The 26,027-nt window shown below is 41.0% G+C and overlaps 1 protein-coding gene across 1 annotated transcript in view; it reads right to left on the bottom strand.

The window, feature by feature from the left end:
• Prim2 (DNA primase subunit 2) overlaps positions 1-26,027 on the bottom strand; it is a 193,002-nt gene that overhangs the window by 48,667 nt on the left and 118,308 nt on the right. Inside the window, exons 9-10 of the mRNA XM_027392835.2 lie at positions 12,874-12,946; positions 7,898-8,083 (exon numbers count right to left, since the gene is read on the bottom strand). Coding sequence (XP_027248636.1) covers positions 7,898-8,083; positions 12,874-12,946 — 259 coding nt within the window. The remainder of the gene's footprint in view (positions 1-7,897; positions 8,084-12,873; positions 12,947-26,027) is intronic.

Genomic DNA, 26,027 nt, shown 5'->3' with positions numbered 1-26,027 from the left:
AGTCTTGTTCAGTCATCATCAGAGAAGTTTCCTCCTTACAGCAGATAGAAACAAATGCAGAGACCTACAGACAACATGAAGAGAATAAGAGACCTTGAAACACTCAGTTTCATACCCCTCCCCTCAGATTTCAGAGACGGCAAAAAGAGTGTAAGAGCCAGAGAAGATGGAGGACACCAAGGAGACAGAGCCCCCCAAATCAACAGGATCAATGCACATATGAACTCACAGAGACTGAGGCAGCATGCACAGGGCCTGTCTGGGTCCACACCAGATAAGGTTCTACAGCTGGATGGAGAACTGGACACATACCCCCAATTCCTAACCTAGAAGCCATCTCCAATTGATAAGCTCCTGAAAATGAAATTTTAGTTTTCTCCAAGGGAACGTCACTGTGCAAACAAACTACTCTTAAGGGTAGGCCGCATGCCCAGGAGGAGATGGCCAACAGGAAATGAATTCAATGGCATCTTTGGAGGTCCCCTGCCTCATAATGTGATGTCAGGGCTTTTTGTTTTACTTTTATCTTATTTTTAATTTTTATTTTACTTATGTATTTTTCTCTTTTTACCCTTTTATTCTCTTTCAGTATATATCCTGGCTCCTAGTTCAGTGTTTTTATGGGATTCCTGAGTATGGGAAGGAGTGGATCTCTGCATCTATACATTCCTTGTATCTTTTCTTGGGCTCACTTCCATCTATTTGTTAGTTTTGTCCTATTCCAATGTAATAATTTTTGTTTTATCTTATTATATTCTGTTGTGTTTTAATTAACCTTTAGAAGCCTGTTTGTTTTCTAATGAGAGACAGAAAGGGAGTAGATCCAGAAGGGAGGGGAGGTGTAGAGGACCGGGAGGAATAGAGGCTGGGGAAATAGTTACCAAGATATATTTTGTGAGAAAAAAAAATTTCAGTGGAAGAAAGGGAAAGAAAGAATTGGAAAATCATTTGACACAGAAAACCACAAGTTAGTGGCTTTACCACACATAGTATTCAATGGAATAATATTGGGGGAAAGATACTAATACTTGATAGACTTAATCTAATACACTGTTTAATTCCATGTGACTGGCGAATTTCTTTATTGTTCCTAACAAGCCACAGCTGCTGAAGACAATTAACATTCTTGTATCAGGCCATCCAGAATCAGTGTTCTAAGTAGTGCAGAAGAGATGGAGACAACCTTTCATACATACACATCCCTATTATAGTCTAAAACAGAAGGGCTGGGAATATTGTTCCACAGCAAAGTAATTGCCCAACATGTATGAGACCCTAGGCTGGAGAATGAAAAACCATCATGAATGCATTCAAGGCAACTCTGTAACACCTAAGAGTACCTTTAAAACTACTGTTCATCTATAGTTGTTTAGGCTACTTTTGCAGAATTTTCATTTATTCCATTAAAATTACTTTCTTACAAAATTACCACCATAATGTTCAAGTAAAATGAAATTTTCTTATAAGCAGCTAATCAACTAAGTAAGGTTTTTCTACAAGTTAGGTCTATAGGTCTTTTAAGATAAATGTGTGCATGATTACAGGAGTGTAGTTATCAAGAATGTAACATGATAAATACCACTTTATTTCACAGGAGCAAATATTTACACTCATTTTATGCATACCAGTACTTCTCTCTAACCTTAGCAGACAACCACTGTCTGTGTCTTAGTTTCTTTTCCTGTTCCAAAAAAATGCCCTATCAAAGGCAACTAAAGAGAGAACGGGTTCATTCTGGCTCAGTTTGAGGTTACAGTCTCCCGTGGTAGGGAGTCACGAAGCAGGACTTGAGACAGCTGGTCACATGACATCCAGTCTAGAAGCAGAGCGTGCAGAATGCTCGTGCTCAGCTCATTTTCCTTTTAGAGTGTGCAGGGTTCCCAGGGACTGGTGCTACCTACAATGGGGGTGAAGCATTGTCACCCCGCCTCAGTTAATCTACTCATGACACTCCCCACAGGTGTGCTGCAGCTGGTTTCCCACGTGAGTCTAGGTCTCATCAAAGTAGAAATTGAGATTAAGTAAAAGTCCTCATTTATTAAAACTCTAGTGACTAAATATAAAACTGAAAATTTCTATCCAAAGTGGTGTCCAGTTTAACAGTTTTCACACCACAGTCAAGCTGTGACATACCTTTCTGGAGACTGGGAAATACACAGCATCTAGAATAATATCTAACCAGGTTTAGTGCTATACCACGCCCCTGCTTTAAACTCACTGCACTCTTCATTAGAGGGGGTCATGTTTACCCCAGAGTGAAGGTCTGAGTTTGAACTGAATCAGAATCACAGGCATCACTAAAAGCAGTATCCTGCTTTGCTACCCTAAGCCTGAATGAGCTCACTCTATGTCTTCTCTGCTTTTGCTCTAAGGCCACAAAACACTGTTAGAAACCAAAACACTACTAACTTAGGCTGAACACAACCTTATGGTCAATTCTGTTCTATTAGGAAAATATACTTAAGTAACACTTCTCTTCAGGACTATTTTAAGGATTACAAAATCAAATATACATTCACAATTAATTATATTGCCTGCCAAATACCAGGCATCAATAAGCAGCCAAACGGTACTTCGAATTTTTTTAAAACACTAGTTAAATCCTTTCGAAACACCTCTTCCTCCCATATGATGATCACAGGGAGGCTGTCTTCCTCACATCTGACAAGGGGTCTGGACAGACCACAGATGCTCAGCAACAGCTGTGACTGAATGCACAAGCTGGGCAAGGAACTCAGTGTCCAGTTGCTGCAAAACTAAAGGGAGTAGGAGAGAGAGAAAACTGTAGATAAATGTTTGCCTGTGAGGAATTATCTTGGTCAAGTTATTCAAAGTTGGAAGACCCGACCTAAATGTGGGAGGCGTCTTCTGATGGTAACACAGATAAAAGGAGGTCTAACAAACAAACAAACAAAAGTATTTTTTTAACCACTCACTTTTACTCTGGCTAGCAAGTTTATCTGTTTTGTTGCTGTTGTTGCTACTGTTGTGACATTCTTTTGCTGGTATTAAAAAACCCTGTGTTTTCTGTCTTCCAATGTGGACTGAAAACCAAAGGCTCTCTGGGAATCCTCTGGGCTTCAGCACCAGATTAGGGCTTCTGAAGCATAAAGCCTTGTGCACTTAACAGCTACTGGGTTCTCAGCCTCCCCAGAATGAGACAGCCACTGTTGGGGCTACCCAGATAGTACTGTATAAGCCAATCTAACATATTCCCTTTTAATATAAATTCACTCTATTAGCTCCTTTCCACTAGAGAACCCTAATATAGTTACATTACCTGTACATAGCAGAAAAAAAAAAATTTGCCTGAGTCCAAGCCTGCATTCTCTGTCAGTACTTCTCTACCCTTTCAATGCATGACGCTGAGTACATATAAAATAATGTTCAAAAAATATTCTAGAGGAAAAAGAAAACACTATTTACAATCGAAGGTAACAAGCTATGAGTATTCCAGGTCTGGCCCAGCTTCCCCAAGGGTTCATGGGATCAATACTGGAGTATATTGAAGATTCATTAGCAGTACATTAGCTGAGACACTCTGCTGTACATATTCATTTAGCATTTACTAGGCCCTGGCATGTCGCAGGCCTTTAAATATATGTATGGATTATTGACAAAGGACAGATCATTATGCCTAAATTGCCCACAGAGGCAGACAGAAGAACAAACAAGAGCTGAAGACATGCAAAGTATATTTGTCGGATAAGCCAGTTAGGACCTTGAATTTCTTTAAAGGTCATTCACAAAACAATTTTTCTCAATCTTTAGTGGACATCAGCTTCATGTGGAAGGTTCTGAATCACAAACTATAGGGCCCTGTCCCCAGATCTTAAATGTATAGTCACACCTCATGAGCAAAAATATTTTCTTCTTTGGTAATAAGCTGAACAAGCTCAACCCTATGTCATCACCTGCTAAACTGTGGGACAAAAGATAAGCTTTTTAAATAGTCCTAAATGTTCCTTGACTCAGTTTCAACAGAATGTAGCTGACTGTTCATACGGCATGCAAGGGACCACAAATTGCAGCCATTAAATGATCTATGTTGTGCTTAGTGTCCAGTTGAACCAGAAGGCAACTGTCACTAAACCACCGTAAGCTATCTAGATGAGAAGACACCGTGACATGGATTTTTTTTATAACTACCCAGTTCAATTCAATTCTAGTGACTAAGTGATTCAATAACCACGTTCTAAGTAAATGAATATTTTAGTGACTTTTTCACACTTTAATAAAAATTTGAGACTGATGGAGGAAAAAAGGATGGCAGCAGCCACCAGAACCTGCCTCGGAGCTCCAAGGAGTCTGAGACCCATGGAGGCTCCTAAGGATGATGCAGAGGCAGAAAAGGCATCTGGAGAGCCTGAAGTAGCTCTGGATCAACAACAACAACAACAAAAAAAAGGCAAGTCTTATGGGAAGATGCTTATAAACTGGAAAGAAACTTGGCAGAACAGAACCATGCATGGATAATGATGAACCTATACCTTTAGCTGCACTGTCTCCACCAACAGGTTGCAAGCACAAACATCACGCCTGATGAGCCCTTGGGTGGCCAGCACCAACCACAGAGAGATTGCCTAGAGCTCCTGCAGACACAGGTCAGCATTGAACAGAGCCTGCCCTAGGCCCCACATCTGCTCCTGCATGGAACCTGCTGTGAGACAGAAAGCACAGTGCAGCAACACTCACTACCTACAGCCTACAGGCACAACAGTTGTGCCCGGCACCTGGCAAAAAGAGCGGGATGGTATGCAGCAGCCTGAAGCTCCTACAGAAACATGTCATTACTGAATAAGGCCTGTCCTAGGTTTGCTGCCCCCAGCTTGAAGCCACTGTGATTACAGCCTGCTCTGCCTGCCTCGCTGGGAGAGGGAGAGCACAAGGCAGTGGTGTTACCCACAGGCCACAAGCACAAAGGTCAAGCCCAGCAAGCTTCAGGGTGGCTGACATCAAGGAGGTGTGTGGGTGGCAGGAGCTGCAGCAATCTGAAACTTGTATGGAACTTGCCCCTGACACCCTGCCTCGCTGCAATATCACCCTGACTCTGGGCAACAGCAGAATATATGAGACGAGTCTAGGCAATGCTCCAATATTTATGGTGTTTCAGAAACCAGAAAACTTGAACCAGACCAATGACGCCTGGCGATGAATATTTACATGTAATACTCTTTGGGCAAAAAAAAAATACAGTGTGTGACATACTGCAGCATGCAATGTCAATGGTGGGAAAGAGGTGGGAAAGGTGGAGAAATAGAGCAGTGTGCAATGGTGGTGACAGGTGTGAGAGAAAGCTGCAGTGGACCGAGTAACAAGACTTTGTTGAGCAGGGCTGCAGCCTGGAGCTTGCGCACACTCAGCCCCCAAACGTGCTGCCCAGCCACACTATCGCCCTGGTTTTGAGAAACGGATAGAATATCCAAGATGAGGAATGGTTGGTACATTTTCTAGATTCGACCTCCTCTTTTTTTTTTTTTTTTTTTTTTGGTTTTTCGAGACAGGATTTCTCTGTGTAGCTTTGGAGCCTATCCTGGCTCTCGCTCTAGAGACCAGGATGGCCTCAAACTCACAGAGATCGGCCTGTCTCTGCCTCCCAAGTATTGGGATTAAAGGCATGAGCCACCAATGCCTGGCTGAACCCCATCTTATGGAGAAATTTTCTCAGTTGAGGTTCCTTCCTTTCAGATGACTCTAGCTTGCATAGTGACACCAACCATAATAAAGGTTCTGTTAGAACATTCTCCATATCCTTCCAACAAAATACAGTGAGCCAACACTTTCTGTACCTCTTTAGAATATTTTAACTGCACAAAGTAACAAAACATTCAGTTACATTGAAAAGAGTACCACAATTTAATATACCTTAGTTGATTATACTCCGTATATGTAAAAAAAGAGAACACTGAGAAAAACATGGCCATTTATTTACAAGTACAGAGTGTGTAAAAACAAAACCTAAGTCCAATATCTTATTCAAAATAGTATATTTGCTATATAATCAATAAGCTAATGAAAATATAAACACTCATCTATTTACAGAGAAAAATAAAAATTAGCCACTAATTTCTTTGTACACTAAATTTTAAATTGTGAGGAAAAACTCATAAGAAAAAAGTTAAATAAATGGGTTCAAAACAGACTTTAGGGTGATGCTGCTACAGCATGGGCCTTCTCGGGTGACCAAAAGGCAAAGTAGATCTGAGCCCTGTCCCTGGTACCTCTAAAAGCTTGACATGTGTCTCTTCTATCCTACCCTGGTGCTTTTTACACAGCTCAAGCACTGAAAGCTTGTCAGCTCTGTGATGAGAGTCAGGCCAGGCCACAGTGCAAGAACATTTTTGCAAGGTGATGGTGCCAAGAGCAAAGACTTGGCATGTCTGGATTATGTAAACCACCAAGAGAATGCAAACCTCAGAGTCAGGATACTGGTTCACAAGAAGACAAAATCCTTTTGAAATTGTGTCCATGACCAGTAGAAAGTAGCAGATTAACCCTCTGTAACAAATCAATAGAACACTTGCCCTCCTTTTGTTCAGTAAGCAGTCTGGTCAGCATGCCTCAGCAGGTACAGGGGATTGTTCCCCAGGCTTCACAATCTCAGGCTGATCCACCGTTGTTCTCTCACTTCCACATGTGTGCTAGGGCACATACCAACACACACACACACACACACACACACACACACACACACACACACACACACACACACGGTCGAATTTTTAAATATATAAGCACAGTCAAGTTATATACTGAGTCATGCTATCCTAAAATTCCTATTTTGAAGCCCTAGTCCCAAAATGTGACTGTATTCCAAGAGTGTGCCTTTAAGAAGGGGAAGCAAGGTGAAGTAAGATGCTTCATGTGTAGTTAACACAATACAACTGGAGTCCTTGCAGCAGTGGCAGCAGCAGCAGCACTCAGACAGCAAAAGGACCCCATGAATAGGCCAAACCTCAAGCCATGGGACCAGACCACAGAGAGGCAAAATCGGCCAACACCCTGATCTGAATTCCAGACTCCAGAACCAAGAGAAATTAAGTTTCTGTTGTTTAAGCACCGAACATGGAATTTTGTTACAGCAGCCCTGGGAAGCTAATACAAGGCAACACATGCCATTTATTTATATAAACATTCTTGATTCTCTATTAACCCATTTTCCAGAAGAAGTAAATCAAGAAAACGACACAAACTTTTTTCCTTATATAGAGCATGATATAAAGGTGACAAAAACCACATTTCTAGACAAAACCTTATCATCTGACATTAGTAGGAAAGAAGAACTGAGGAATGGGCCTAAGAACATGATGCTACAGGCTACGACTGATTAAAAGCAGCTGAGAGAGTTTAGAGTAACTGTTGAGAAGCTCTGAACACAGCCTGGAAGAAAGCATTTTAACTGCCTTCTCCTTATGCATTCATGAGCTTTCCTAAACTTCAAATGGCATTGCATGTGTGTACATGTGTGATTGTGTGTGTGTGGTGTGTGTGTGAGTGTGGTGTGTGTGTGTGTGTGTGTGTGTGTGTGTGTGTGTGTGGTGTGTGTGAGTGTGGTGTGTGTGTGTGTGGTGTGTGTGTGTGTGTGTGTGTGTGTGTGTGGGTGTGTGTGTGTGGGTGTGTGTGTGAGTGTGGTGTGTGTGTACACATACATCCTTATAGAAACACAACTCAGGAAGCAAGTTCAGTCCACTGAGAACATGCTCACTTAAGAAGACACCTTTCCCAAGCTTCTGTTTGGCGCCTGCTCGATTAACATGTGAAGTTCTTTTTGCATAAACTAAGACACAGGTATCTTTGATAATTTTCAGCTGAGTTTCAGTGCATATTTTAAAAATCGATCTTCTAGTTTCACACTAACAAAACTGAATTTGCAGTTGTTCTGCCTTTTCAGGGTTACCTTATCTGGATCCATCTTTCCTCTGATAAACTCTTGCTTCCAGAACTGCAAAGCCTGTTCCAAAGTTAGGCCAATGCCCTTCAGGAACAGGCCATACTGCATCCGGCCTCCATGACGAAGATGGTGATTCTCCCTCAAAGCCTTGTGCAACTGACGCATGCAAGGTGGGAAGGATTTGGTAGAAAGCTACAAGAAAAAAAAAGCAAGTTTAGTTAATGGTGAAGATATATTAGATCCCCATTTACATTTGTAAAATTGATTTAGTCAGAATAAAGAACTTAAGTCATAGAAACCATTGCTATATTAGAGACTGCAAACCAGACTGTCTTGTGATTTTACATTGATTAAAAATCAAACTGACAACACTTTGAACATAGCAGATTATATAATAATAATGCCAGTTTCCCTGCTTTGCTCTTAGGTTTCTCTTTAGATGCTAGTAATACAATGTATACTAGCAAGAAGTAACACAAAGAGATGGTGTGTCCCCAGTTTTCCTCAAATACAAAGTCTTGCCAGGCAGGCAAATTCAACACTCACAGGTCCTAATGCTCCCCCAGATTCCCACAGTTGTACATATTCTTCTGTATACACATTTCAGCATGTGGGGGCTCATACTTCACCACCACAGGATGCAGAATGCAGAGTGTCAGGATGCAGAATGAGTTCATCACCACGAGATCCTGATTTCCTGTTTGCATTCATTTAGTACACATGTGTGCACACACGTGAATTTGTGTGTGGAGGCCAGAAGTCAACATTGGCTATCTTCCTCTTTTGCTCTCGCTGAACATGGAACTCACTGTCCAGCACAAGTCTCTAGGGTTCTCGTGTCTCTGCCTCCCCAGTGCTGGGATTGCAGGCCCACACCATCACAGGCAGCTTTTTATATGGATGCCAGGGGCCCAAATGCAGGTCCTCATATACAGCAAGCATGTCACCGACGGAGCCACCTCACCATCCCCTCTTCTTTCTGTTTCATTTCTGCTTGCTGCGCCCTGCTCCACCCCCACCTCCCTCAGATCTCAGCATTTGGAAAGAGCTAATCTGTTCATTTTTGTAACATTGTTATTTCAAGACAATCAGCTAAACAAAAATCACACAGTATTCCATGTGTGAGGATTGGCTTGTTTCTAGTTCCTCATGCTTGGTTCATGGCTCTCCTGTGACAACTCAAGGAAGGTCAATGACCAGGCACAGCTATGGTTTTTGAGCCACGATTTATTTAACCATTTGCTCAATGAATAGCATTAGGTTGTTTGCACCTTTTTATGACAAGCGAAACTGCTGTGAATATTCTTAGAGGGTTTATGTGGACATAATATTCCATTTTTCTAAGAAAAAGTTCTGAAAATATAATTGCAGAGTAGCAAATTGATTCATAATGTAAAATAGACATAAAGTAGAGCACAAAATGAAGAGAAAGGGTTTCAAAAAGAAAATTCAAATAAAAATGTTTAACCAATAGTTTAAAAATGCAGGTCTTTGTTTGGATGTCAAGAAGTATCATTGCTTGGTTTTTAATTCAACTTTTTTCACTTACGATCTCAACCTCATTCCCTCTAACTTACTCAAATACATTCTTCCTCCCAGAATGTGAGTTCTCTCACCAGGACAGACTTCCTGCTCACCCTGTGAGGAGGACCAGGTCTCGCTTTGTTTGACTTTGCTGCTCCCTCTAGTGACTACCTAATGTCTCTCTGTAAAGAACAACTAAATCCTATTCTAAAACTGACCCAAACAGACCACTATATTCCTGTGTAGTAACGAACAGAAAGCCTTTTGGTTCATTTTAACATGACTACTTTGGTTCTCTCTTAATTAAAAAAAAAAAAAAATAGTGAAAAAAATGTTCAAAGTCCTTGGTGTAAGCCCACATCATCCCCTAATGCCTGCCAACTTTTCAGTTATATATAATAGAACAAACTGTATTCAGTATTTTAGACAACAAGGTGGCCAAAGCACAGTTTATTCAGTTCAGTAAAGGAACAATACGATGACTATTGTACCACCGTTGCACAAACCAAATCCGCACAATAACTTAAATAATGAAGAATGAAACAAGGGCACAAGTCAAATGCCGTAGAAGCCCGATAGAGATTGAGAGCTGATTTGTCACTGCAGCAACAAGATTTCTGGTTGAGTCATGCTTACACATTTCCACTCTGCTGACACTGTCTGGTGTACTCTCATGTGATCTATCTATAGCAGGCAGTCCCTTGAGACACAATTCAGCCTCTGTTTTCTTTATTACAATTCCCCAATTCCTCTATTCTCAACCACCAAGCATTTATTGAACATTTATAGTGTGTGCAGCCCTCACAACTGCCAGTGCAGAAAGAGTCACAGATCCTCTCTTGGAGCAGCTTACACTCTGATGCAGACACAATGGGCTTGGGAGTAAAAAAGATGTCAAAGTCCACGAATACAGCAGCAGTGGGATTGAGTGTGATGAGGAGAGAGAATGTTGGAAACAGACGCGTCTATAAGGTAAACAAACCACACTTCAACTCAGACATGTATTTCAGTGACGATCCAAGAATACCAACCATGTTATGAAAATTAAAAACTCTATGAAGGAATGAATATGGTGTATAAGAAAGCAGTGATGAAGTAGAAGACAGGCCATAAACACCAGAGGGTTTGACGATTTGATAAGGAACTTGGGCTACTACACTCTAGAGAGACAAAGCAGCAGAAATGGAAGTAGGAAGAATGCATAAAAGAACCTAATGACTGTCCAAAGGATGGAAATGAAGACAGTCAAGCACAGGATTGGCCACTAAGCCAGGGAAATGGAAATGGAGCCCAGAGAGAAACTGGAAGAACAAAATATGGGATGCTGCAGAGGACAATGACAACAGATGAAGTGTTGTGCAAATGAAATCATCAAGGATTAGGGACAGGGTCAGTATTGAGGGAAGTATCCATTCTATGTCATGATCCCAGGGCTTTAAAGAAGTTGGAGTCCTGACAAGGAAAGTTCAGAAGAGGTTGTGTAAACTAAGAAAGACACTCACTCCATACAGTCCCCATTTGAAAAGGGACACGGGGACAATAGTGGCACTGACAGTTACAGATTTCAGTTATACAACAACCTAGAAGGAGCAGTCTATGACCAACAAATATACACTGATGGCATGTGCTGTAGGGATGAAGCAACAGAGTCAGTGAGCTTCCAAATGAAGTTAAGTCCCAGGCACAGTCCTGACAAGTGATTTTACAGGGTGATGCTCATTTGCTATGTTGCCTCTTTCACCCAGGTAGGGCCCAAGAAGGTATAGATATTCTGTTAAACTCAGCTCTGTATTCACACCCTGTGGCTGGTACACAACTGATGGGCTCAGTTTACATCTATTACATGAATAGGTGAGTACAGTTCTTGGTATTCCCACAGTTCACACTTGCTGACAAAAGGTGAAACACCTGGCTAGAGGTAGGAATGGAATTAACTCCAACTATTCATGTAATATAAAGTGAACACATGGAGAAATGGAAAAGCGATAAGAGACCATTAAGGTGAAATAATTATTTAGAGGAAATTAAAAGATGACACATCTTAAGAGCAAATCTGAAACCAACTACGTTGTTATTTCCAGGCATATTAACTGTTAAGTACTAGATTATGATTTGTCATGAGATAATCTATTCATTCTGATCTGTTTCCAGTAACTTTATTGTAATTCTTATATTCTAGCATTAAAATCCTGTTATATTTTTCAATGGGGAACTCTTAGTCCCCAGACTGATAGCTGGGAAACCAGCATGGGACTGATCCAGACCCCCGGAACATGGATTTCAGTGAGGAAACCTCGGAAATCTAGGGGACCTCCTGTAGTAGTTCAGTACTTATCTCTAGCATAGGTGTGGACTTTGGGATCCCATTTCACACAAAGGGATACTCCCTGAGCCAAGACACACGGGGGTGGACCTAGGCCCTATCCCAAAGGATACGATAGACTCTGATGACCCTCTATGGAAGGTCTCACCCCCCAGGGGGAGCAGAAAGGATATGTGATAGGTAGGGTTTTAGTTGGCAGGGGCGCTGTGGGGGAGTAGGGGAGGGAAAGGGAACTGGGATTGACATGTAAAACAATTTTGTTTCTAATTTTAAATAAACAATAATAAGAAAATCCTGTTATATTTTTAATTTTTAAAAGTAAAGTAGTAGCTGTAAATAAAGATTATTTATAGCAGGCGTATTTTTTTCTTTGTGAGATAAAGTCTACATTCTACAGTGGATTAAAAAGAAATTCTGGAAACTGAAGTGTAACAAAGTGCTTTTGCTGAGGAACTGCAAAGTAAACTAAGGCAGAAATGAAGCACGTGATAATGCAGCCTTCGTTGGTGCTAGTGAGTGCTCCTGGGGAACTGCACCCACATTTACATATCAAAGTTTTAACCAGTACCCAGAGTTCAACTATATTTAGAACGAACCCTTAAAAGAGGTAACTAAGTTGCATGGGGTCATAACATTGTTAAAGGTGACTAGTGTACATACTAGAAGAGAAACAACCAGGCTATGTAGACCAACAGTGGGAAACGCATACCAAGAGACAGGAAAGCAGTAGTCTATAAAGCAAGGAGGAAGGCTCCAGGAAACCTAGAGCTTGGGCTTCAACCCTCTGGCTATGAGGAACTATCTTTCTGATACTTAAGTCACCAATCTGTGGCATTTTGCTATAACGGTTTTAGCTAACAAATACACATCATTTCTCCTTTTCTAAATGTGTGCAGTATTTAAGTGTAAACATATAAACAGCACTCAAGGGTTGTTATTTAAAAGAATTCCATTTTCCAATAATCAAATTATTTTTTTTAATTGTGAACAATTTCCCCTTAAATTTGGTTTTCTTACAATTAAGATAAAATCATATACATAAAATATGATCAGAAGCAATGGGGCACTGCTCTCCCATCTTCCCACCTAGGGTCTCCAGTTGAAACATCTGCTTTAACACGGGCTTAGTGCTTACCGAGTCAATCTGATCTAAGGAAATCTTCCCAGGGTTCTTCTGGATGCTGTAATCTTGGCCAGTGTAAGAATGACTGAAAAACAAGCAGAACAAAATGGGATCTGTAGAACGCTTTTATCTCTTCAAAAAGAATTTTTGTTCTAAGATCAAAGTTAAGACGAGAAAACATTTTACACATGAGCCTCGGCAGAAAGCCAAGTACTTTAAATGTATTCAATAAGACATATACAACAAATTACTTACAAGTAATACACAATAGAGTGCCAGCCTGGATTTCCAGATTCCTACCCCAGGGCACTGCTTTCATTTCTTACAAGCATAATCCATACAGTAAAAGTTTAAACCTTATTTAAAAATCACTGCAACAGAGCGAAAACGAAAGGAGAGCTTGAATGAGAAATCACTCCTTGACCACCAATCCCTGGACATGTCATCTGGCCTGCTGGCACGCCATGTGCCTTCTGTTGAGCGGAGATGATGGTACCTATGTTCAGTGCTGACATAGGATCCAATTGGAAATCAGTTTTGTTAAAGGCCTGATACACAGTAGTAGTTGCCATTCATTAAAATATTTAACAGTGCTCAGTGAGAAGGAATCTCCATGCACATTCTCTAATTAACTCCTCACATCCATTCGGGGAGAACACTTAGTTTACACAGCAAGTGAGATTAGCAATGTGTTAGGATCAAGACTGCCATGTAGTCAGATGCACACTTGTCTCTTCATTCTATTTCTTTATGACACTGTCATCCTCTTCCCATAATAAATGTCTTCATGCTGTTATTTACAAGTTTGGAAACAAGTTGATATGAACTACCTAAAGCCATTCATCTTTTGCAGTTTTTCATATCCTTGACAAAATCTACTATCCATGTCCAACCCCATAAACAAAGATCCCATTGCATTCTGTTTGCTATGTCACATAGAAAAATATATCCAGTCAACCCATGGCTTATACAGATACAACTAAGAAAAATTCAGGAGAGAATTCCAGACTCTCTATTTCATATCCACTAAGTACAGACTTTTCCACAGAACTACACACATGCTCTTCAAGAAGCTGCTGTTTCCACAGTCAGTTAATTCCATCGATTAAACAACAGGTATGAATTATGAAACAAGCCTGTAGTAGTGTGTTGGGATTCTGCAAGTACCCTATGAGACCGTCAAGCGTAGACCCTCCTCTTCTGTTAAGTAATGTGTCATTTGCTCTGTCATACTCCATCAAAGATATTAACATGATGCATACAGAGATCATGTTAAGTAAAACCCACAGCTGTTACTTTAATGATTTACACTGTTTTGGCAGATTTATGTATGTAGAGTGTAAAGTGTATGAAGGTTCACACATATGAGGGTGCTCTTAGGTATGTGTGTACACATGTGTGAAGGCCAGAGGTAATGTCAGCTGTCTTTACCTATCGTTCTCTACCTTATTTGCTGAGGCAGGGTCTCTCACCGATCTTAGAATTCCCTGATGGACCTAGTTAGCCAGCTTACCCTGGGGAGTCCTTGTCTCCATTTTCCAAGAACTGAGATTACAGGTGGCCACCATGCCCAGCAGGCCTCAGTTTTTTATGTGGATGCTTGGCGTCTGAAATCCAGTCCTCATGCTTACACAGTAAACATTTTATCCATTTAACCATCACCCTGGCTCCTGTTTTCCACTCTTATACAAGCATAAAGGACCATTATTTCCTTTATGAATAAAAAAACTACTTTACTTCCCCAACTTACAGCAGAACAAAGAAGCACCACAGGGCAATGGCTAGCAGAAGGCTGCAAGTCTGAAGACCTTTCTTATTTCGGGTTTTAAATCACTACTTATACAACTGGAAGAGTCAATTATCCTGATTTGCCATCATTCTCATTTGTAAAATGGAAGTATTGATGCCAGACTTGACTAGAATTTCTAGAGAAAGAAAATGATATGGCTTATTCAAAGTGCTAATTAAAATCAGTAATGTATATTCCAGTTCAACAGAGCAATTACAATCTTTACCAGTAAATAGGAGGCAGTCAGTAAGGCAGTCAGTATGAGCCTACAGGAGACATCACCTGGCTCTGCACTAGAACAGGCCTTTGACCCTGTAAATCTCAATATTCAAATGCATAAATAAAAACGGTGATTGCAATCATCTAAAAGAAATGTTCAAATCAACTATTAACAAATACACAGGTAGTGGTAAAAATTATATACAAACGTAATTATAGATGGTTATCAATAAAACACAGTCAAATAATTACTTCACCACAGAAGCTTGTCTTGGATAGATTAATGCAGCACAATGGGTTTAACAGAATACATACAGAAGCACAGGCAGAGCACAGTAGCACACACCTGCAGTCCAGTAGGCTAAAGGGATTTGGAATTTGAGGCAATTCTGAGCTACACAGCATCGATGAAACCAGCAGAAGGGGGGGAGGGTTGATAACGACCATATACATTTGCCAAAAAATTGAAATCACTTGCATAAATGCATGATTCTAAACATTATTATACAAACAGGCTAATTTCCAAGAAAAAGAATAACAGGTAAAAGAATTACAACATAAAACCACACAGAAGATAAGTACAGCATACACATCAAACTCCCAAAACAGAAAGAGGCCATTAGCTACATATAGCCAAACATGGAATCCACTGGAGGTAATGACAAAAATGGATATTAGAAATGTGATTTCTCTTCTCCTCTGTGATAAAAAGGGATTGTCTATGTCTTGACGAATAAGGAAGGCCTGCAGATCCTCTTAAGTATTTTTTAGTACTACTTAAGCTGGGTATGACAGACAGAGATGGCACAGACAGTGTAAGAGCTACCGCACCCAGACAAATGATGAGAAAGCCTTGGATCCAATGCTCTGTAGGCAATGAAAAACCTTGAGAATATCCAAAGGTCAAACTGACATCATCAGGTTCACACTTTAAAAAGCAGAGTGAAGAAAAACGAGTGGAAAAGAGAGGAACTGGACAACAGAAAATCACTATCTGGAAGAATATTTTAGACAATATTTTAGGCAATTGCTAGGCCAGCAAAGGTGAGAACTTGACTTATCTCAATAGATGAATCCAGATTTTTCAGGAAAAGAACAGATAGAGCTTAAGGGGGAAGACAGAAGAGTCAAGAATCATAGGGAATTTATAGCTGAGTTACATGAGTGCTTCCAAGACACAAATTCACCTTCAAAAGAGAAAACCTATTTTAATGAAATAAAATAACTTCAAGTATAAACTTTAAAAGAGCTCTGCTCAGGCCAGTGAGTTGGCTCAGTGAGTAATGAATGACAAATGCCTTCAAGCCCAATGGCCTGAGTTCAACCTCTGGGATCCAAATGGTGAAATAAAGGACTAACTCCTGAAAGTTTTCCTCTGTCCTCCACACACACAGACAGGAAACAAACAAATGGAAAACTACGAATGCCCAGCCTCCAATGTGGTGCCATGTTGAAAGCTATGGAACCTTACCTAGAGAGGGCCTGACTGGAATTCATTCATCACTAAGGGTGGGCCTGGGAAGGTTATACCCGCCTCCCCACCTCCCCACCTCCCCGCCTCCTCACCCCCAACCTGGGCCCAGCTCAGGGTCTCTGCATCCTGGTCCAGCAGGGTGCTAGGAAGCTCTCCCACATGCTCTTGCACCATGAGCTCTGCCTTGCCTTCCCTGAAACACTAAAACCATGAACGGAAATCAAGGTTCACTATGAAGTTGTTTCTGCCAGGTATTTTTGGTCCCAAGAGATAAAAGTAACTAACTTCACTGCTTAGGTCATTGGAGTGTTTCCAGGCCCGACTTTCCTGTTTTCTTATTGCGGAACACTGACAGCAACTCAAAAGATCAAAACACAAACAAAAATCAAATAAGCAATACTGCCACAAAGAATAAAAATACTTAGCCGGGACGTAGTGGTCCTTGTCTTTAATGCCAGCACTTGGGAAGCAGAGGCAGGTGGATCTCTGTGAGTTCGAGGCCAGCCTGGACTACAGAGCTGGATCTAGGACAGCTAGAGCTGTTACACAGAGAAACCCCGTCTCAAAAAAACCAAAAAGAGATAGATAGATAGATAGATAGATAGATAGATAGATAGATAGATAGATAGATAGATAGATAGACAGACAGACAGATAGAATGAGAGGCCTATCCTGGCACTCACTCTGGAGACCAGGCTGGCCTCGAACTCAGAGAGATCCACCTGCCTCTGCCTCCTGAGTGCTGGGATTAAAAGCGTGAGCCACCAATGCCTGGCAAGAATGAGAGTTCTTAACAATTCCTACTAGCTCATGAAATAGCAGCTTTGGCTTTTACAGGGAGTGCCAAAGAGATGCTTCTAACGGAGGTTGTTGCAGGTAATCAAGAAATGTGAGCACATCTCTACTATATCCAGAGAGCTATCAACTTCATTATCATAATGCTTCTAACTGAAAGCAGACACTATATTGGGTACTCTGTGTATTCTCATTTTATGATTTTTAAAAATGCATCCACTTTATAAATATGTCATAGTGATTATATAAAACAAAAAGAAATAGTAACAGCAATTTTTCCTTTTCTATTATTTTTTAACTGTTGAGAGTGTAACATAATTGCATCATTTTCCTCTTCCCTTGTCCCCTCCAAACCCTCTTATATCTACCTCCTAGCTTTCTTTCAAATTCATGGCTTGTTTTCATTAATTGTTAGATAACAGCAAATTTGTTAAAAATAATTTTAGTAAGAGACACACATGCAGATCCAATAGAAAATATTCATTCTGAGGCTGATTCATGGTCACCACCATTCAGTTTTCAACTGAATAGTGAATCAACGAACATAAAAGCTATTTTATTCCTAACCTTATCACAATAAGTCATTTCTTCCAAACACAGATTTTAAAAATCATTTTAATGGTTCACTAAATTCATATTGTATCTCTAATCATTATCTTGCCAAATATAAAGAGGAATGTTTGATTGACTAGTCAGAGAATCATGAAAACGGTTCTTTTATTTCTTAGCTGACTTACCAATTTGCCATAAATATAAAAGGAAAAAGACAAACTATACACCAGTTGGTTCATTCATAAATACAAGTGGTAAAGGTTAGGAATTCCAACAATTTACTTGTGCTTTCTATACATAAATTACCTTTCACTTGCTGGATCAGCCTGTAAAAGGCACAAAGGGTGAAGTACAAGAGCTTTCTGGGTTTACAGAAAAGTAACAAAAACAGGAAGTATGTGACTCAATGATTATTCAGTTGCATTAGAATATGTTCTAAAGATATTGGGTTGTAAAATGACATAGTGTCCTTTTGCTAAAATGTAACAGTGCTGTGTGCCAGCAAAATATACATGGTCATAGCCTTAAGAAAATTAACCAGTGTGTAAGATGCAGGATGGACTCCTTTTAAAAACAAACAAACAAAATGCTTTTAAACCAAGCAGTGGTGCATGCATTTAATCCCAGCACTTGGAAGGCAGGGACAAGCCGGATCTCCAAGTTCAAGGTCATCCTGATGAATTCTAGAACAGCCAGGGCTCAAAACCCTGTCTCAAAAAAGAATTAATTAATTAATTAATTAATCAATTTTGAAGTGCCATTAGACATTCAGACTGGAATAGGTGTTCAGTTACTATCCTTATATAACAGATCCTAATTACTAAATTACAAGACAATACAAAGATCAAGAAACACTGCTCAACCCAAGGACTGTTGCCACAGCCATTTATGGTGGCTCTTGCACCTCAGTTAATCTAACTAGATAATTCCTCAAAGATATTCCCAAAGGCTAACTTAATCTAGACACACCCTCCTAGGCAGGCCCAGAGACCTGTCTCCTGTCAAGCTGACAATCAAGATTAACTATCACAATCCCAAACCTATATTTATATAAGTTTAGAGGGTACTACCTTTAACCCTGTTAAGTCAATGCAATATTGAAAAATATGAGTAAGACACACACACACACACACACACACACACACAAATAAAAAAAAAACAGATAATTCATTCACAATGAAAGTTTTTCCAAAACACTCATACAAATGTCTAATTTATAGAAAGAATGAATGTCTAAATAAATAATCCATTGAGTTATATCTAACTGAGAGCTGGAAAAACAAACAGAAATTATACACAAGCGGACCTGTGGGTCTCCCAGCAAGATCAGCTGGGCGAGGGGGCAGGAAATCTCCTCCTCATGCTGTGGCAGTGATGACTATCGCCCCTCATCACTACAAACATGAAGTAAAGGTCAGCTTTGCAGGGATGGTTAGTCCTCCACTCCTCTTCTCCTTTTAAGGAGTGAAAACACTAGTGGAGCATTTGCAACCAGGGAGGTCTTGGCAGCAACTCTGCTGTGTGCAACAGCCAGCCTGGTTTGCCCAGAACAGTCCTGGAGGCTCAGACAACAAGGGAGGCTCTCTTGTAGACATGGGTTTCATCTATCTGTTATAGACAGGGACTAAAAATGGAATCCTGATAGTGCCATCAAAGGATGCCATGAAGATTAGGAAATTTCTAGACTTCATCACTGTACCTTTCATCTTACTGCAACCATCATCTTCACCAAGGCCTAAATGTATTAGACCTAAACATGCTTTGGTTGTTTTCTTTCGTTTTTAAGATCCCTGGCTGGCCTGGCTCTCACAGGGTAGACCATGTTGTCTTTGAACTCACAGAGATCCTCTTACATTTGCCTTCATAAAGGTAGCGTTCACCATTCCATCTACTGTTTTGTTTTTCTATTCTTAGCATTTACTAATCTCTTCTGGCAAATACTAGAGAATAATTTTTCATCTCCTTTCTTTATACTTTGTAGGAAATATTTAGCCTTGAGGTAGAAACATCTAGATGTCCTTTGATGTCTGATATCTGAAAGCTTTTTTTTTTTTTTAAATCTATCATTGTAAACAACATTTACTCTTTGGGACATTTCTAAAGGTAAAATCTCAATTTCAAATGCAGAAGATTTAAATGGAATTCAACTTCATGCAATCAGTTTTACTCACCTTAGAGATATTAAGAAAAAAAATTTCAATGTCTACATAAGCTAGCAGCCACTAGACAAATGACTGTTGACCACTTAAAGTTGCCTTATTCTCAGTTAAGATGTTTAATAATAAGTATAATGTATTCACTGATTTCAAATACAGTGATATAAAATATTTCATCAATACTTTGTCATGTCAATTACATATTAAAATCACGTTTCGGGTATGAAGATGTCATTAAAATTATCTTCAAAAAACTTATCTTTGTGTGTGCCATATAAAAGCATGCATGCAATTCCCATTGTGTTTTTACTAACGGCACTGCTGTACATGTCCACAGTGACAAGAGATACCACATGATCCTTTGGATGGCTAGGTAGGCATACCTACAGAATAGTCACTAGCCTGCCATCACTGCCACTTGACAAACTAAAATCTCCTGATAGTCATGGGCATAACACAAGCTACAACTAGGCCAAATAAACAAGAGTCTTTCCATCTACTGTAAAGGAGCTTGTTTTCAAAATCCTTTGGGAACTAGGTATTAGACATAGATGACACACTTTGCCCTTAAGCAATCTTGGACTGGGATTATTTTGGAGGTACTAAGGTGCATTTTGGAGAAAAACTCAGCTTCAACATATTGCTACTTGTGAGCTGGGATAGCCTGGTCTACCTCAACATGCAACTACCACTGTCCATCCTTTCATTTATAAGAAACCATAGAGTGCAAATATGATTCTAAACCACAGTAAAAAGGATTTCTTTGCCATCCTCCAGGAATGTCTTTCCTCAACAGATAAATTCTGAGGTCCATAAAGCAACAACATAAAATACGCTGCCTTTCTCTGTCAAGCATTTCCCAGTACCACAGAACCTAAAGAGGTCACCACTATTTACCCCCTCCATCTGGCAGGCCTGAGTTAATATTCTTACGCCAGTATAAAACATGAAAGCATCAAAGAAAGCACAACTAATCAACTAATCACTGATTGGTGCATCTGGGAGTCCTATTTATTTGGGCCATTAAAAAGTAAGTTAAAGCATCTTTCGAAATGAACTGTGATCTCTTGGATCATTCTATAAAAGTATCCCAAGTCCCAGACTAACCTTTTCAAATAAAGCCCCATGCATCACAGTTTCAGGGAGGGGAGGGGAGGGTCTCTGCACAGCACACATATTTCCAGTTTGCAATCACAGTTTTACCCACTTTGGATATAAAAAACAAAAACAAAAAACCCTCTGATCACTTAAGCACAGCTATTCAGACCTTTAGAAAGCAGAATTCCCCCCTGCAGTGTGGGTTTGTGGGGTGTGCAGGAAATCATGGAAGCCAAAGTAAGGACATATCATTTCCTGTTTCGAAGGGCATCACAAGAAAACTCACTCAGCAGCTGTCACCACTGAAATTGAAATGAGACTTTTTACAGCTAAATCCCTAGTAAATGGTGTCTAACTTGTATCAGTCTAGGTGATTTTCCTGGCAGTGATTCCAAATGAGAACACAATCAATAAAACTCTGTCAAAATTGAATATAAATTATTTTTCCACTAGCATCAATTTTACTCAATTTTATTTTTAAAGAGGCTCCTCAGAAAACTATCATCAGACAATACGCAATATAATCTGCATTTTCGGGTAGCAAGAGATGCAATGATAAAAATGAGAAGCAGACTGCAGGTACTGTGTGGTAACTGCTAACCCACCCAGTTCAGCTGCTACTTCACTTTGGTTGCCATCTGCATGCGGCCACACTACCAGTAAATTTCTTACATTCCCTCTGCTCTCGGTGATGTTCTGGTGGTGTGTGTAAGAAATGGTGCTCTGAGACAGACGAAGCAAGGGTGCCTGCTAGGGCAATAATGAAAACTAAGAGGCTGAAAGAATGAAGCCCCGAGTGAATGTGTATTGCTGACATGAGAATGGCCACAACAAGGAACCCAATGCCTCACATCCATGGGATTGACCAAGCCTTCGACAGATAAGGCTCAGGGAAATGGCAAAGCCGTACCCTGCTTGGAGTACAGTTGTCAGCCAACGGCTGACCCTTAGTTAAAACCAATATGCAAAAGCCATCAGCTGCAGCTTCCTCCTCCTCCATGACTACAGCCTGGAACTTTTCCCTACAGGAACCCTACTAAGATTACCCAATACCCCCACACACACCCCACACACCCCTGGTACTGTGCATAATAAATGCATGGGGTTCCCACTGCCACTGCTGGTCCCCAGCAGAGCACATGGTCTACCCAATCCTAGCTCTTCTGTACCTGTGTTTGTCATTTCTTCCTTCATTCCCCATCACCCCAGTTGAGTCAATCCCTACACCATGCAGGTCTCAGCAAAAATTCACACATAAAACTGATGGCTGTATTTCTATTCCTTTACAAATAGCTCCCAGAGCACAGAATGTCTCTGAAACTGCTGTACTGTCCATGACATTCTAGGACTATCCCATCACATTTGTTCACATATATTAAGGATTCAATGCTTGAGGAAGTTGTGTAGGCTTTTCTGGTTGTTCAGTATTAACAGGGATGAGGTGGTCAGGCAAAGGGTGTGGAGACAGCTAATGAGATTCTTTCTAGAAGTCACGGTTCAAAGAATCATGTAGGGAGCCGTCCCTGCATTCTCCATTACAAGATGGCGCCTGCATCCGGCAGGCACCGAATGTAAACAAGATTATTGCGCAGGCGCTGGGTAATTTTCCATTCCTTGATCTCTGCCTATTCCGTGGCGTCATATGGCCGGATGAGCTGCAGCCAATCATGGGGTGACACGTCCGAGGCGGCGGTTGCCAGCCTTTATTAGGGGACGGGATTCTTGGCTTGGGGTCTCCGCTCTGGGAAGCTTATGCTCTCCTCTCAAGATGCATTAAAGCTTGTCTGCAGAAGGATCCGAGTGTCCCGTGTATGATTTCTTGCTGGCGAGAAATACAGAGCGTGCGCGGGACATATGGTGCCGAAACCCGGGAACATGTGAACATCTCCAGCACCTCGGAGACCCCTCTAACGAGGCAGATTCAGAACTGCAGGGTGGTAAATTCGGAGAGGTATGATTTTTCTGGACTTTGGCTTGGGAATGTTGCTATTGTGGGAGGTTAATATAGAGGCTTCTATGCTTTTACTAGGAGCTATTTTGACTTTTCTCACTGTTGTAGCAATCTTAAAGAAGTCCAGAATTACATATCAGAAACCGAATGTGGTGAGAGATGGGGCGCGCCTAACAATAAAATATAAGAAAAAAGGACCTCCCGGGATGTCTAGTGACAAGGGAGTGAATAATTTGTTAAGAGAAACAGCAATAAATAAGAAAAAAGGACCTCCTGGGATGTCTACTGACAAGGGAGTGAATAATTTGTTAGATGATTCTGTAAATAAGTTTAAAGCTTTAAATCTTGATAGCTCTAATGACTCTAAAAGCTCAAGAGATAAAGTTTTAGAGGAAACAGCTCAGCTAGGTGAAAAAGAAACAAAAATGGAGGGAGAGATAATAGGAGATAACCGGTCACACCCCGGTAAATTTAGGAGAGATGAGGACTCGAAACCTAGCCTCTGCCCTGCAACGAAACTGGAAGCCTTGGAGCTGAGCAGCTCAGACTCTGAGATTTTAGACTCTAGCAAGGAAGCAGAGCTAGAGAAAGAAGCAGCACGATACCACCCCGATAGATATCGGCTGCCAAAAATGCCAGCGGGTGTGCTTCCATCAGCACCCCCACTATTTGGTACCGACTCCTTTTTACCATCAGAGGAGCGGAGAAAATTACAGATGGCTTTCCCAGTCTTTGATAGGGGAAAAGGCCGTGCATGTTATTCAACACTGCTTGGAGGCCTGGGATGCCTGGGAAAAGCCTCATATCCTAAAGTTGCTCAAGTAATTTATGTATGCTTGTTTTAAAATGTTCTATTTCCTGGTACGGCCATTTTGTAGCTGGTCACATGACTGATGGTAGCCATTTTGCTAAAGTTAAGAAAAGGATACTTAAACCGCCATCTTGACTAAAGGTTACCGCATGGAAATTAGAGGTACCATCTTAGAAACAAGTTTTTCAGTTAAGATTTAAAATGTTAATGCTTCTATATATTACAGAAAGACCTTAAGGGAATTTAAATTTCTTTTTAAAACCAGTTTTCAAATGTTTGATTTTATTAATGTTTGTACTTAAAGAGCTTCAATTTAGAATTTTTAAGCAAAGCCTGACAATGTAAAGTTCTTGTTTTGTAAAAGATGCTAATCTATTATGTTGGTAGCACACACCTTTAAGCTCAGGGTGTTGGTGACACACGCCTTTAAGTTTAGGGCGTTGGCGGCATACGCCTTTAATCCCAGCACTCGGGAGTATCTTTATGAGTTCAAGGCCTGCCTGGTCCGACAGATCGAATTCCAGGATAGGCTCCAAAGTCACAAAAAAAACCCTGCCTCAGAAAGAAGTTAAGCTACTGTTTAAGGAAGTTCAGCTGTATTACAGAAATAAGACTTTACCTAGCCACCTGTGTGCTTCTTAAAAACAGATAATGGGCCGGCTTAACGTGCCCATCGCACACTTAAGTCTTATTTAATCAAACAAAAGGAGGGAATGGGAGCATCCTTACCCTCGGTGCCAAGAGTTGCAATATCCATGGCACTCTTTACCCTTAATTTTCTAAACATTGATGCTCAGGGCCATACTGCGGCCAAATGCCACATCTCAGAACCTAAAAGGCCAAAGGAAATGGTAAAATGAAAAGATCTCTTGACTGGTCTTTGGAGATACCCGGATCCTATTCTCATAAGATCCAGGGGAGCTATATGTGTTTTTCCACAGGATGAAGAAAATCCCCTGTGGATCCCAGAAAGACTCAACCCGAAGAGCCTCTTCGGACCTTCAAAAGTCAGAACTCCACCCTCTCCCCGGGAGTTGAGAGCCGCTATTATTATCCAGATTAACTCCTGTCCTTGCCGGAGAGATTGTCATCATAGATCGCTTAAGGGGTGGGGATGGGATTGTTTGGTGCAGCCGTTTGCTGCGGATTGGTGTTACTTCTCTGGCTGGTCTGTAGGCTCAAGGCTCAAACTAAGAGAGACAAGATGGTTATCGCCCAAGCGCTTGTAGCTTTGAAACAAGGGGCTTCCACTGATATTTGGCTAACTATGCTTAAGCAATAGGCCGCTGGCCAGACAGCTCTTGCACACCCGGAGCCTAGGCTCATTGCACAGGGTAGAGTGCCTGGCTTGAGCAGCCCATGAGGGATGTCGAGCAAGGCATCGCACAGAGAGTTGCCCAATATGCAGTCTTCTCTGGGAGGCATGTTATCCTGCATAAGGGTTGCCTGCCCTAGTCTCCCTTTCCCAGAAAAACGGCAGAGGACAGGTCGAGAGCGCTTCGGGTCAAGCTAACAGCCTGATGGCGACTCTTGTACACAGTCTTAATATTTGATTGGGAAGGTACAACCTCTGCCTCTATCCCTCAACATATGGGTGACCTATTTGCTTGTAAAAATATAAAGCCTTTTCATTAATTAATAAAAAAGGGGGATATGTAGGGAGCCGTCCCTGCATTCTCCATTACAAGATGGCGCCTGCATCCGGCAGGCACCGAATGTAAACAAGATTATTGCGCAGGCGCTGGGTAATTTTCCATTCCTTGATCTCTGCCTATTCCGTGGCGTCATATGGCCGGATGAGCTGCAGCCAATCATGGGGTGACACGTCCGAGGCGGCGGTTGCCAGCCTTTATTAGGGGACGGGATTCTTGGCTTGGGGTCTCCGCTCTGGGAAGCTTATGCTCTCCTCTCAAGATGCATTAAAGCTTGTCTGCAGAAGGATCCGAGTGTCCCGTGTATGATTTCTTGCTGGCGAGAAATACAGAGCGCGCGGGACAGAATCACATAATACACTTTCCTTTAAACAGTCATTTAAGTATCATAATGTCAAAGGGTTCTGTTTCAGGTATTAAACTCCTAACAGTTTTGTTACTTAAATATAAGTCTATGAAACTCAGTAAGTCGAAGAGTACTTATCTTCTGTGGTCACATGGGAACAGAAAGTGCTGTATCCATGGAACAGTCTTAGGTCACAAAAACAAAGAAAGAACTCCTGCTAAGGTTAAAGAGCTGAGCATCCCCTTGGAAGTGACAAAAGGCTCTGTGACTTGGGTCCTGATTATCATCTCAGGGGCTAGGGCAGGTACTTGGCTAGCATGAGT

Source organism: Cricetulus griseus (assembly GCF_003668045.3).
Source record: "Cricetulus griseus strain 17A/GY chromosome 1 unlocalized genomic scaffold, alternate assembly CriGri-PICRH-1.0 chr1_1, whole genome shotgun sequence".
Lineage (NCBI taxonomy): Eukaryota > Metazoa > Chordata > Mammalia > Rodentia > Cricetidae > Cricetulus > Cricetulus griseus.
Note: the sequence above shows the minus strand (reverse complement) of the source record. Positions and strands in the feature narration are given on the sequence as shown.